The sequence below is a fragment of the Diceros bicornis genome, chromosome 40 (genome assembly GCF_020826845.1).
Source record: "Diceros bicornis minor isolate mBicDic1 chromosome 40, mDicBic1.mat.cur, whole genome shotgun sequence".
NCBI lineage: Eukaryota > Metazoa > Chordata > Mammalia > Perissodactyla > Rhinocerotidae > Diceros > Diceros bicornis.
In genome coordinates, this window is record NC_080779.1 from 11,355,238 (window position 1) to 11,370,064 (window position 14,827).

General features: G+C 42.1%; 1 protein-coding gene across 8 annotated transcripts in view; it reads right to left on the minus strand.

Moving 5' to 3' along the window:
• Positions 1-10,455: 10,455 nt before the first annotated feature.
• The window catches only part of IL1R1 (interleukin 1 receptor type 1), an 87,189-nt gene continuing 82,817 nt past the window's right edge, over positions 10,456-14,827 (minus strand). For 5 of the 8 annotated variants that reach the window (XM_058534391.1, XM_058534392.1, XM_058534390.1 and 2 more), the window contains 2 exons: positions 14,535-14,702; positions 10,458-13,965 (listed from right to left, as the gene is read on the minus strand). In XM_058534391.1, coding sequence (XP_058390374.1) covers positions 13,547-13,965; positions 14,535-14,702 — 587 coding nt within the window. In that variant the 3' untranslated portion in view covers positions 10,458-13,546. Of the gene's footprint in view, positions 13,966-14,534; positions 14,703-14,827 lie in introns of all 8 variants that reach the window. The other 3 variants (XM_058534395.1, XM_058534389.1, XM_058534388.1) reach the window with 2 other exon arrangements.

Consider the following 14,827-nt stretch of genomic DNA (forward strand, 5'->3'; position numbering starts at 1 on the left):
CCATGCTTGGAAAGCAGACATGCCTCGGTGATCCTCAGATGCTTGAAGCAGGAACGTGCTCCTGTCTGAAACTGCCGAATAGCATATCAACAGGACCTGTTGCTCTGGCCATCAGGAAACACCCCAGAGATATCCCTCAGGGCACTGAGACAGAAAAATATATAAAATGTAATCTCCATTCAACAGATTCCTGGCCAAGCTATCTCTGGTGGTCTTTTTGGATTAGAGACAGTGAGACAGAAGCTACCATAGCAGCAGGGAGAGGAACGCAGTAAGGGCATTACCAGCAAAGCTTTCTGTGATAGCTTGGAGGCCAGTGGTCTGATAATTTCTACACTCCTCAAGATTACTGAGGATTCCAAAGTGCTTTTGTTTATGTGGGTTGTGTCTGTCAATATTTACTACTTATATTGACATTAAAATGGAGAGTGTTTTTAACGTTTGTTTTCTTATCCATTTTAGATGAGTTTACAATAAACTCATTACCTGTTAACATAAATATCATACATTTTTTGAAAAATAACTATACTTCCCCAAACAAACAGACTTATTGAGAAACGTGATATTGTTCTGCATGCCACTACATACCACACTTCGTGTTTGGAAATCTCTTTAGTGACCGACTAAATAGAAGACAGTTGGATGCTCACATCCGTGTCTGCTTCCTTTCTCTTATGATGTAACGTGTTATGTAGCCTCTGAAAAAGTCTGCTAAACACTGGGGAGAGAATGACAATAAAAAAGACATATGAGGTCTTAATAGTATTATAAAAATAGCTTTGATCTCAGGGATCTTTTTAAAGGATCCCGGGGATCCCTCAGGCTCTCATACTTTGAGGACCTGTTTGTTAAGCTATAAGTGGAGATCTTTATGACTCCCCCCTAGCACGAGCATTGAATGAGTTTCCTCGGCACCTATGCATTTTGCAAGGCTTGTGCCCCACCCAAAACAACGCAAAGGTGTTACTGTAGAAAATGTAAGTGACTGGCACACAGAACTATTGTCAGAAGCAGTGTTAAAAGCTATTCCTAAACCTTTTTATTTTTATTGTCTTTTTCACGGTCTACCTTATGAACAGAAGGATTTGTGTCCTATTCTATTTTTTGTAGTTTGAGGATCACCATGTGCGCCAAGTCCAATCAGTATAGATGCCCAAAGCTTGTGAACTGAAGCGGGGCGGCCCCAGCCCCTGCAGCCCCTCCCCCTTACTGGACATTCCTGATGTTCACTTTGCTAGTGAGAATACGGACCTGACACTGACACTCCCAGGGATGGTTTCCACACCAAATGTGTCTCCTGATGCGTGGAGAATAAACCACTGGCTCGAAGGCAGAACTTGATTTGAGGATTGTAAAGTTTGTGATTAAAAACAACAGAAACCCGGGGCCGGCCCCATGGCTTAGCGGTTGAGTGTGTGTGCTCTGCTGCTGGTGGCCCGGGTTCGGATCCCGGGCGCACACCGACGCACCGCTTCTCCAGCCATGCTGAGGCCGTGTCCCACATACAGCAACTAGAAGGATGTGCAGCTATGACATACAACTATCTACTGGGGATTTGGGGAGAAAAAAAAAGGAGGAGGATTGGCAATAGATGTTAGCTCAGAGCCAGTCTTCCTCAGCAAAAAGAGGAGGATTGGCACGGATGTTAGCTCAGGGCTGATCTTCCTCACACACACACAAAAAAAAACAGAAAACCAAAACGTTTACTGCAGGGTCTAGATTACCTTGAAAAATAAGACAACCTGGATAGCATTTATGCTGAAACTTCCTGAATTCAATCACTTTATTTTTCCTATCTGATTTTCACTTTTTGAATTTTCTTTTTAAATGTGCATCATGCAATAGTTAACAGCTAACTAATTCAAAACAAGTCATAAGTCATGTAAGCAAGACCTAGCCTCAGAAATAATAATTACCTAGTTTCCTGTATGCATCTTTTCCACACCCCAAACTCACTATCCTAAACTTAGTGCTTGTGATTCTGTGTGTGTGTGTGTGTGTGTGTGTGTGTGTGTGTCTGTATTCCTTAAGCAATATAAAGTATTTTTGTGGAGGACTTTTTAGTCTCTATATAAAAAATACTACACTGCATACTTATGTAATTTGCTTTTTTTCACTCAATGTTATATTTGTGAGATTCAAATATTTTGAGAAGTGTAGTTCTATTTCTTTCAAGGCCACTACTGTACAGTATTCCATCATATGAATATACCCCAATTTATGTATCCATCTCCTTCGGACATTTAGGTTGTTTCAAATTTATATTTTTCTCTTAAAAATAATGCTGTGGTGAAGACTTTTGTAATATCCCCTTGTGTGTGTTTTGAGAAGTTGTCTAGTGAGTGAAATTTCAGGATCATTGGGTAGGTGCATCTTCTACTGTATTAGAAAATCTCAAATTTTCTCTACATGAGTATCGCTTAGCAGATAAGAGTTTCATAGCTTCATGTTCTTGCTAATATTTGGTAATGTCAGACTTTTACACTTTGCCAGTTTGGGCAGTCCAATGATGTAAAAGCTATCTTGTGATTTTATTTTACGTTTCCCTAATTACTAGTAAGATGCGACATCTCTGCCTATGCTCATTGGCCATTCGTGTGTGCTCTGTGTGAAATTCCTCCTCATTTGTGTTGCCCTTTCACCCACCTGGTTGTGCGTCTTGCTTTCATCGACTGGTAGAGAACTCATTAAACTCTACCGCTGATGTCTCACGTGGTTACCTTCAAAGGGGGACACACCTGTATCTCACTGTCCTCTCCCTGACAGGGAGTCAAACCCCAGCAGCACCTCTTATCTAGAAGACAGGTCTGCTTAGACCTGCTTTTCAGAGGTGACGTTTGTAAAACCTCCTTAGCAGAGTGCGTGACAGTAACAGATACTTGATGAGCACAGACTTCTTTAGCATCTTCCTCCCACCAACCCCTCCTTGTCAGTCTTTCCCAATTGCAGATATTTTTGCAATGGGAATACTCTTAGGAGTTTATGTCATTAGTCACAAGCCGTAGGTAATGGACTCTTTCCATTGGTTTAGGGTTTTTATGAAGTGAAGCAACTTCCTCTGCAGGTTCATTACCTCATCTTGAGAGCTGCTGTAAAGCAACGATCTGTGTATGATGGAGGCATTGCTGAATTCCTGGTTGAATTTTATCTTCAATCTATTTGATCCTCAGACCAGGATGTGATGCATATTCAGAATGTATATTTAATAATAATGCACAGTAGCTTTTATTTGTTCTAACTAAATATCTGATGATTTCTCGCTGAATGTAACCTGCAGATGAAGTTTCCCAGTGAGAGTGAAGCAGAAATATGTTCACATGTCACAGTCAAATGTTCCACAACCCAGTATTAGGCCGGGGTGGGGGGGTTGAGGCTCTACTAAAATCTTTATACCTTTAGGGCTCTTAAATTCTCACATTTTTCCTCTCCTGGAGACTTGAGAATCTATACCAGCAATCCTGTGACAGACGTTTGTTGCGGGAATAAAGTGAATTTCTGGAGATGGAAGAAGCAGCAGGGGTGACAGAAGGGTGACGCTAAAAGCATTTGGTTTCCTGAGGTCCTAGACCTAATCTCTCCTTTAAGCCCCATCCATCGGTTCATTGACTCACTCATCTGATATTTATACAGTTCCTGCTATGTGCCAGGTGACACAGTCTAGCGTCTAGTGTGTGGTGTGGGGGACAAGAGATGTGGGGAAAAACACTGAATAAGAAAATATATGGGGGCCAGCCCCATGGCGTAGTGCTTAAGTGTGTGTGCTCCGCTGCTGGCGGCCCGGGTTTGGATCCCGGGCGCGCACCAATGCACCACTTGTCAGGCCATGCCGTGGTGGTGTCCCATACAAAGTGGAGGAAGATCGGCACGGATGTTAGCTCAAGGCCAGTCTTCCTCAGCAAAAAGAGGAGGATTGGCATGGATGTTAGCTCAGGGCTGATCTTCCTCACAAAAAAAAAAAAGAAAAAGAAAATATAAGAGATGCTTTCAGGTTGGTGAGACCCATGAAGGATATGAAATATGATGAAGTGATAGGGTGTGGGGAAGGCTTCACTAAAGAAGTGACAGTAGAGGGCTTGCCCGGTGGTATAGTGGTTAAATTCGTGCACTCTACTTCGGCAGCCCGGGGTTGGCAGCTCGGGGTTCACGGGTTTGGATTCTAGGCGCGGATCTACACACGGCTCATCAAGCCATGCTGTGGAGGCATCCCACATACAAAATAGAGGAAGATTGGCACAGATGTTAGCTCAGGGCCAATCTTCCTCAACAACAACAACAAAAAGAGCTGACAGCATAGCTGAGGTCTGGGTAATGACAAGGAGCCCACCAGGTAGACATCTGGTGAAGAGCTGTCCTCATAGAAGGAACAGCTAGAATGAAATCTCCAAAGGAGGAAGGAGTGTGGAAATTTCAAGATAACAGAAATGAAGTCAGTCCGACCAGAATCGAGTGAATGAGCCGGGGGCGAGGAGTAAATGAAGTCATAGGGCAGGTGGGAGTCAGACCAGCCAGGGGCCTGTAGGCAATAAAAAGAAGGTTGGATTTTATTCTAGGTAAAATTAAAAGCTATTAAAAGATTTAAAGTAGAAAAAAGATAAAAACCTACCAAAATGTCTAAAACTACAAAGACTGCCAATACCAAGTGTTGACGAGGGTGTGGAACAAGTGGAGCTGCTGTACACTTCGGATGAGAGAACACACTGGCACCACCATTTAGGAAAACTGTGTGGTGGGATCTACTAAAGCTCACTCAGCAAATCCACTTGGAGGCACGTACCAAATGGAAATACACACATATGTCCACCAAAAGAGACATTTGCTGGAATATTCATGGCAGTAGTATTCATAATAGTCAAAAACTGGAAATTACACAAATGCCCATCAACAATAGAATATATAAAACAGGTGTGGTAGATTCGCACAATGGAATGCTATAGAGCCATGAGAAAGAATTATGTACAAATGCAGGCAACAATATAGATGAATCTCACAGAGGAATCTCACAGATACAAGGTTGAGCAAAAGAAAATAGATTTAAAAAAAGAGATCGTACTACTTGCTTCCACTTACATGAATTTCAAAAACAGGCAAAATTAATCTATGCTGTGGAAAGTCAGGATGGTGGTTTCCCTTGACACAGTGGCAATAAATGACTGGGGGGGGACATGATGGGGTTGCTCCAATGCTGGTCATCTTCCTTTCTTGATCTGGCTGCTGGCAGTATAGGTGTGTTCTGTCTGTGAAACTTCATGAAGCTGTTCACTTATGTGGTCTTTCCTAAAAGTAGATTATACTTCAATAAAAAGTCAAAGAAAATTCCCTCTGGATTCTGTGTGAAGAATTGGTTAAGAAGGGTGCAGTGGCAAGAGGAGAAACATGGCCCCAGTTAAGGAGGCTAATGGAGAAGACAAAGGAAGAGGTGATGTGGCCAGGTCCAGGCCAATGACAGTGAAGATGAACATGTGGAGACACAGTTGGCATCCATTTGAATATCTCTCTGATCTTTCTCAATTTCAATCTATCTTAAATCAAATTCAGAGAATCACAAAATCTCAGGGTCAGAATAGAAACTAAGGTTTGGCTATCTGTTGAATAGAGCAATGCACCCTCCTGTACATGGGGCACTGCATGGTGCAATCATCAACACATTTAAGCCCTCACAATTTAATGACTATTATGTTACACACACACACACACACACACACACACACACACATGGCTGTAACAGCACCCCCGCACCCACCCCAGCACTGGTTGACTTGGCTCAGACACAGCACCCCTCTAGAGACATTCCTGCTAAAGGTCACCTAGTTTGATCACATGTCCAGTGTTGGGATCTCTTTATATCCCTGCCAAGAGTTTATTCAGCTTAGGCTTGAGGGAACTTGTTCTTTCCAAGGCAGCTTATTCCAAATTGTAGGCCTACTAGCAAATCAATCCTTCCTAAAGGGAAGAGGAAATCTCATCCAGTCGGGGTTTCTTGTTATACCCTGTGGGCCATAGAAAGAAGAACCCAGTCTTCCACACTGCCACCCATCTAACGGTGCTTAAGTTCCTGCAATGGCCCTTCTTTCCAGACCGAGTACCTATAGTCAGAGGCTCCAACAGCCCTCCAGGCCATTCAGCGGCTGGCTTGTCTTGTGGCCTCTCAGCCATGGAGGACATGGGACCTTCATCCCCACAATTCTACATGTTAGACTGTGTGAATCTGACCTACGGTCTGGTCAGGCTTGTATGTGTTTGTTTTGGTTTGGTTTTGCCCCCACATTTTTCATTCATTCATTCTGGGATTACTGCACTCTCACATCCTAAACATTTTTTTTCACTTTTGTTGCTGCTAAACCATACTTCTCCACCTGTGCTTACACACTTTCCCTACAGCAAATGAAGGGTCTTACATTTGCCCCTAGTCAATGTCATCAGGTAGCCGGGGGTGGTTAAAAAGATCGTTTATCTGTAAGTCAGAACATCTGGGCTCCATTCTCAGCCCTCTTGCTAGCTAGCTGAAAGTTGTAATGAATTTGGGGGCAAAGGCTGCCCCCGAAGAACTGTCAATGTTAAGTGAAACTTTCAACCACATCATTTAACTTACAAAGAAATATTTATCACAAAGGATATCCTTTTTGTCTATAAAATTGACACAGATTTAAAAATGAGTATTTTCAGAGCTACACCCTTCCTATGGGAAAGCAGAGCAAATGTCTCCACAGAACACAATTAGTGAAGAACCCGAAAGGTTCATGGCCCCCTGGCCCACGATTTTAGGAATGTATGCTCAGCAAATAATCAACGAAGTGGACAAAGATATTCGGGCAGGACTGACTATTTCATTTTGCCCATGGTAGCTAAAAACTGGAAATAATCTGGATGTCCAACCAAAGCAGAAAAGCTAAATTATGGACCATCCATTTGATAGACTGAATGATCACTCGTAGATCATATTTCAAATAAAAGTACTGTGAGCAAATAATTTTACTAAGGGTATTAAACTGTGTATGTTATATGATCTCATTTATATCCATGGAAAGACAATACAATGTTATTATTATTTTTTGTGTGTGTGTGAGGAGATCAGCCCTGTGCTAACATCTGCCAATCCTCCTCTTTTTTTTTGCTGAGGAAGACTGGCCCTGGGCTAACATCCGTGCCCATCTTCCTCCACTTTATATGGGACGCCACCACAGCATGGCTTGCCAAGCAGTGCGTCGGTGCGCGCCCGGGATCCAAACCGGCGAACCCCAGGCCGCCACAGTGGAGCGCACGCACTTAACCGCTTGGGCCACTGGGCCAGCCCCAATACAATGTTAATAATTACCTTTAAGTTGTGAGGTTATGGATGACTCTTTCCTTCCTAATACTTTTCAGAAATTTCTGCGTTCTCTCAACCAATATTTCTTCCATAAGACAAAAAGGGTTTTTAAAATTTATTTAAGAAAAATCTTTCTAATACAATCTGTGCACAGAGGGATTACTATACCAACTTGCTAAGCACCTCCCTAACTTTTTAATCCCTCCTAATTCCCCTGCATAAAGTGCTCCTCAGTCAACTCTTTCATTATGCCTAATGTTCTCCCATCCCAAAACCTCCAATAGCTCCCATGTACCAACTCCAAATCATCAAGTCCATATACTTCAGTCAGAGATTTAAGACTCTTTATCATATTAGTTCGTTTCCTGGACTACTTTCTCTTCACACTGTTTTCTACGGCTAGAGATAAGTGTTTTCTTACTTTGTGATTTTCTCAGTGTCTAGTATAATGTTAGGCACATGGTTAGCACTTGTAAAACAATCCCAAAGTAAATCTGAGAACAAAAATGTTTCCCCTATGATTTGGAATTCCAGGTAGGACTTGGGGTCCAGTTTTAGGAAACGTAAGAATTCAGAAGCAATTAAGTATAGTGTGGAAGGCAGGATTATGGAGTATCATTTACAACAAAGTGTTCAAACAGATGGCCACTGTCCACAGCCGTGAAGGCGAACGAGAAGCTGGTGTCTGCCTCAGGCTGAACAGGATAAATGATGTAAGGTGGCTGAACAGAGAAAAAGGAGCGGTAGCCAGGCAGGATAACCACAGGAGCGGAAGCAGAAGTGGGTTCCCACCAGGGCTGTGAAACACGTGATACCCTCTCACTGAAGAAGTCTGAGGAGTCTCACTCTTGGGATGTGTTTAATGAAAGGAAGGCCAAGGAACACGGGAATGGTATCAGGGCCGTTCGCCCCAGCCCCAGAAGCATGGGCTAAGTGACACTGGGGATCACTTCCAGGTCAAATGTTCTGAGAAAAACAAGCTTCACTGACTGACTCTGAGTGAACTAACCTCCCAACTGGTGGAGCACGGACTAGAGAAGTCAACAGGATCCTGAGTCTAGATTCAAGTGGTACAGGCTCAGCTGGTCTAACAGCCCCAGATTTTAATGACCGGCGTGTTAATGTTTGGGCATCAGATTTCAGGTGAACGGAGAGGATTTATGTACTTTAATCAGTCAAGTCTTCCTCAGAGGCAACCTGAGCAACGTGTGTTAAGATGAGCATGTTTTTGTTCTGAAAGGTTAATACTCCTTTTAAATGGTATCTATTTCCTGTAACTCTTCCTAGCCCTAAATCTAACACACACACACACACACACACACACACACACACAGGTCTTCATATTTTGGTTGCAAAATATTACTTAGGACCCCCAAAAAAATGTCCCTCCCACCTGTCTCCCCACGTATGTTTTGTGTGTAAACTATTTGTCCTATCTTATGAATTCTTGCTACTATCGTGATTCATTTGTGCATTTATTCTAGTAAAAAAGGAAGAACTTTCCCCCTTCCAAGCCCAGATCATTCTCTTCCCCACCTGCTACCCTCTCTGTGGCCTCCACGTTAAGCCAAACTCACTGTACTCACAGATTCTTGCCTCAAAATTGAAAAGATTTTCTGACAAATTAGCTTGAAGAAATCGCTGATTTTATAACTGTATGATACTAATACTTAAAAGTCTTTCAATTAATATTTGGGAAACCTACTATATTAAAATTACTAAGCCAGATCTTCACTTGCTAAAATTGGATTAAGTAAAAGATATCATTTTAAGAAGGTAACACCAAGACTATATGCCCCCCTGTCCCTCCACACCCCAAACCCCAGAATTTGAGAAAGATATATTTTGGGTAAATGAATTTATTTTATCTGTACTAATCAAGAGGTAAAATTAAGAAAATATATTTTGAGATTCTATCTCAAACAACTGGACAGAGGCTTTCCACATATAAACACCTTGAAACATAGGAAGTCCTATTACACAGATGAGAAAATGGAGGTTCAAAACCAAGTGCTTTGCTATAGTTTCAAAATTGTGCCAGTGCAGGAATTTAAACTCAGGTCTCTTTCCACTAGATGGCACCCCAATTGAGAAATAATTCCAAAGACCAAAAAAAAAAAAAAAGGAATGACTTTTAAATGGCTATTAGTATTGATTTTTCTGTTTGCTAAGGAATGCATTAACTGGTAAAATAACCAAAATATGGTGAAAAGCTCCCTGAATTCTTCCAGTGAGAAATTCTGTATAGGTAAGTTTTCAGAGTAGCTGATTCTTAAATTTTTATAAGTTCTTGCATTTTTTAATTTTTATTGAAAAACCCCTGAGGAATGTGTTAAATCCCTTTCTTTACTTAGACCACTAAACGTCCTTTAAAGTTTGGAACTGGCACAGGGTCACCATGAAAGTTGGTCGTTGGCCCTCAGGGACACAGACACGCCTGGGGCTGCGGGGACGCAGGGCTCCTGGACCCCACACCACACCACACCACTTCACCTGGCTGTCTCATGCCTCATCCTTACTTTTAGGTTTGCCGTGCTTCCTCCCTTGGTGTCATTCGCCACTTCTAGTTTTCATCTCCTCTCTGTCCATTCTATTTGCAGACTCGAGCATGACTTGAGATAACCAAGTTTCTTCATAGAATTGCTACTAACAAAGCTACCGTTTTCTGAGGACCTGCTGTATGCTAGGCACGCTGCATGTCATCATCTATTTCATCTTTTTAACCTTCACATGACTCTACGCATTAGGTATCATATCCATTTATAGGTGAGGAAACTGGGGTTCAAATAGTTTGTCCAGGTTTTCACACCACGTAGACGGTGGAGGCAGGATTTATAGTGGACTCTCAGACTAGAAGGTGACCTGCCCCCTCCGCCCTTCTGTGTAGGTACCGCCAGAGTTGCCTGCTTGTTGAGCATTGCTGTGAGGTTAGACTCAAGAGGCACTGACTGGGTGTGAAGGGCTCCCTGATCATTAGAGTTTGTGGGCATTCGAGTTTGCATTTTAGACACCAAGTTGGCCAATTTTGTTTACCTCCTGGGTCAAAGGAGAAAATAAAAGGAAACCTTTTGTAAAATGTAAAAGTCTATACAAATGTTGCCCTTATTTTCTGGACAGGTCAAGGGTTAATAACAGTAAGACTCACATTGCAGTCCATGTGGAAGCAAGCAAACGGAGGACAGTTGAGGCTACACATGGGAGTCAGGCTCATCGTTTGACTAACGGCCTCTGACCTCCCAGGCAGAAGGTGTCCTTGCCCCACATCAGACCCGGAAGGGAGTGCGAGGTAAACCCAGGAGAGGGCGGGCAAAGACACAGATTTTCATGAGAATACTCAGGAACAGGTTTTGACAATTTTATTGGAAAACAAGTACAGTCCATTGATCCATGATACCTGCTGTACATGAATCTGGTGTTTTACTGTATAAAAATATTCAGTATCTGTGGCAGAATTATACAAACAAGTTTTCAAAAAACCCTTCATTGTTAACCAGTACAAATATAATTTATCAAAAACGTCATTAAAAAATGGCTCAATACCTTTTCTCTTATTGCAAATAAAATAAAGAGAGGCAGGAGAATGAACAGACACATTCTGCTAAGCCAGTTTAAGCAAGTGGAAATGAAACACTTTGGTGCCTTCGCTTAAACTTTTCTTAAACACTTAGGCTGACAAAAAAAAAAAAAAATACTATCAGATAATGCAGTCAAATTTAATTAATGGGGAATGCCTGAAAGGAAAAGCTTAAGAGAGGTTTTGGGAGGAAACAATAAAACAAAGGAAGTTCCCAGGGAACTAGGAACTCAGCTCCTTCCTCCGGAAAGGAATCCTCCCGTGGGGATGGGAGTGACCCCCCACATGCACTTTCCTGCTGGACTCCTCCTCCCTAAATTCCAGGCGCACTGCCACTGGTAATTCTTGGTTGTTGTCCCCTCTCCTTACTTTCTGGCCAATTGTGCCGCTAATTCTAAGTTTCAGAATTGGCTTTCTGGGCACTACACTTTATAGATGACAGACTACAAATGATCAGCAACATTGTATGTTCAAAGCATCTGGCAGCCCTGTTGGGACACGACAGCCCCGCACCCCCAGCCTGCAGACTCTGGTTGCAGTCTGCGCGTGCTGCCAAACGCAAATAAGGCCCTTTCTTTGAAAACAGCAGCTCCAGAACAGCCCTGTGACTCAGGGCTGTCAGACTGGATCCAAGAGAAAACAGGTGGAAAGAGAAGAGCCAAAGTATTCGACTCTATTTTTGTCTAGTTCTGACTACTTTCGGAGAATAAAATATACCAAATAAAACTCTGTGTTCACTCATAATTTTAAATATTAAAAATGCAAAAAACAGAAGGCCTGTCCATGTCCTTACGACTTTTAAAACTGTACATGTGTCCTTCAGTTAAGTGGCACGTAAACTTGGCTTTGTGGTTTTCCAGGTTTCTCTAATTTTTCTGAGGACTATCACCAAGTTTTAAAAAATATTTTTCTATACCAAAAAAACCAATTTGCTTTCATTTTTAAAATATTTTTAGATTTAGAATTTTTACATTCTAAGAAATATTTACCTTTAGGGAAAGAACATATGAAACCAGAAAATTTTTTCATAAAATCTCAACATCATTTTTGTAAATTCCAACATTCAAAAGTTTGGAATTAAGTTTCTTAAATAAAAGCATTCCTCGACTTAGCCACCATTCTAGAAAACCATCATTTCTTCTCACAAAAATGCCAGGGTAGGGGTAAAGGGGACATTTATTGACCTAAAATCACATATTGAGGACACTGTACTAGAAGCCAGCAACGGAGGTGCAAGCCCAGGTCTGATAATACTAAGAATGCAATATTTTTAAAACAGGTCACTTACTCTCTCTATAAAATTAAGATGATTGCAAAAATTAAATAAGATAACCTGTGGACATTTTTAAACAATAAAGCACTACACAAATCTATGTCATATGTGCAAATTACTCGTGAAGGCCCTGCGGACAAAGACACGCATGGCCTCCCTCTCAGAGAGCAGGCTTCTAGATGGAGAGAGAACAAGCTTCTCATAGAGTGACAGCCGACAGGAAGCAGCATCAGACTGAGAAGGCTGTGAGCATCTTAGAGCAGTCTCTTGGGGAAAATCTCCTGGAGAAACGGAGTACATTTTGAATGTCACTAAAATTCCGGTCAGCTGGAGAAAATGCGAGAAGGCATTCTGGTTAGAGGAGACAGGAAGGCGAGGCCGAGATGGAGGAGCGCTGGGGCAGGTGCGAAGGCGCATGAGGCTGACCTGGGAATTCACATAGCAGGACAGAGAGGGGACGGCTGTGTGGACAGACTGGGGGTTTGGGGGCAGTGGTGAAATGCTAGTGGGAGAACTTGGGCTTCAGCTCCTGAACCAGGAGCAGCCCCGTGGAGGTGTTTTAGCAAGAGCGTGATGAGATGAGAACAGCATTTTATGAAGGATGGTTAATCTGTGGGACATGTGTGTGACAGAGCGCAGGGAGAAAGCGACTTGGAAGTAATGAGTCCAGTAAAATGCAGAAGAATAAGGTAGAACAGAATGGTCACTCCAGGGGGCAAAGCATTAGGAGGGGATCAGTTCTCTGCTACTCGTGCTTTTGAAATTCTCTCTCTCCAGTGGAAAACTAAGGTTATTTCAAAACCTTGGAATCCTAGAGAATCCCTTTGTTCATTGAAATGACAGTTTTAAAGATCTGTAAAATGAAATTCAGTCTTTGGAAACTGACTGCTAGCTGTTGATATGTATGGAAAATGCAAGGCAAATGGAAAGTTCTCCAAGGATATTTCTGCTTTCCTGAAGTGTCAGTCTCACTTCACCAGCACCTCTGCCCAGGAGAGCAACTCGAGGGCCAGTCAGCCTGCAGTCCCCAGACTGGGCCACAGCCCCACCCTCCACCTGTAGAAGACTTCAAAAAACCGTCTAGAGATGGTGAGTATTTCCTGCATGTTCTTTCCTCTCATTTGTTGTCCCAGTGTCTTTTCCCAGCAAGTTCAAACCTTCAGACAGGGCATTTGCCTTTTTAAAGGACTTCCCAAGCCCTCTGCTCTGAATTGCCCTGGCCTGCTATTGTCACCACATCCTGCTCCCTTAACAATCTGATTCCAGGTGACCTTGGGAATAAGGGACTATACAGGTGCATTTTATGACTGTACAAGTCAGTGGAGGCACAGCCCAGCCTGCAACGCCATAAGACAGGAGCCACCCAAGGAACTCTTGGCTGAGCGTCTCCCTGCTAGCCTAGAGGCACGTGGACCTCCCCTTGCAGTTTCTCCTTAGAGTCTGGCCGAGTGGCTGGGGACAGTAACTGGCGCTTGGATGAACGCAGCTGCCGCTGGACCGGCATGTGGTACCTAACGTTTTTCCAGAACCTTGTCTTTGCAGACTGCGATCCCTCTCTAAAGTCCCCCGACCAGCGTATGGCCCCGTGTTTCTGTTTAATGAATTTAATGGATTCTGGCATTTTCTCATAGTCTTGGATTTTCTCTAGCTCAAGCAGGACAACTTTAATTCCATCCCGAATGAGAGCATTGTACATGGCTATTTGCTCTTCAGATGAACTCCCCAGCCAGCTCAATCCTGATGTTTCTCGGACCAAAATGATAATCAGTCTTCTGCTTTTCTTTATGTTTTCATTAGCGACCTCAACAATGTCTGAAAAACATGAAGAACAGCATAGTAAGTAAAATTTCAATTTATAATCATTCTCGCTAGAACCCAAACTCCACAAGGTTCTTCCCACCCCACCCTCTATGTCTCCGAATACTCTTTTTCTTCCTACCTTCTTAAGATTAAAGGAGTTTCTCATTTTATAGACTAGCTCAAAAATTGACCCACATAAATTGGATATTTCATTTAGGACTCAGAATACTTTCAGTAGAAATTTTAAAACCTTCTTGTTAAACCATTTGATCTATACCACTCCAATTTATTGTATCAGTGGTAAAGTAACTACTGGCTCTAAGTAGTTGTTAAGTTTTCCAAAACTAAATAAAACTCAGGTAACTGATGCTCCAACAAAATATGAGAAAAGTAAATACTCCGCATTTAACAAAGGTGAAACTCATTATCATGTACCACTAAAGAGGTTCTTAAAATCGTCAAATATGTGCTCCTATGCTACATTCTTCTAGAAAGATGAGACTCAACTAAATTAACCCAATTAATTTAGCAGTTAAATCATTTTTCAACAAGACTTTTACTTTTTTCCATTACATACATACCTTCCCCAACATAGTCATCTCTTCCATAAATGAACAGCTTATAGCCACACTGTTTTTCCAAGACCTCAGGCAAGACTTTAAACACAAAAATATCTGAGTAAGAGGTGGACCCTTCCCCAAGAGTCTTTGGATATAGTATGTATGCATCATAGGTCTTTCCATCTGAAGCTAAAGGGAAAATGTAATATATTTAGAACCAAAAGGAAAAATAAGAGATTTGGTAAAGCAAATCACAAACATGCATTTCAGAACATGAATATCACAAAGCATTTCAATATCACAAACATGCATTT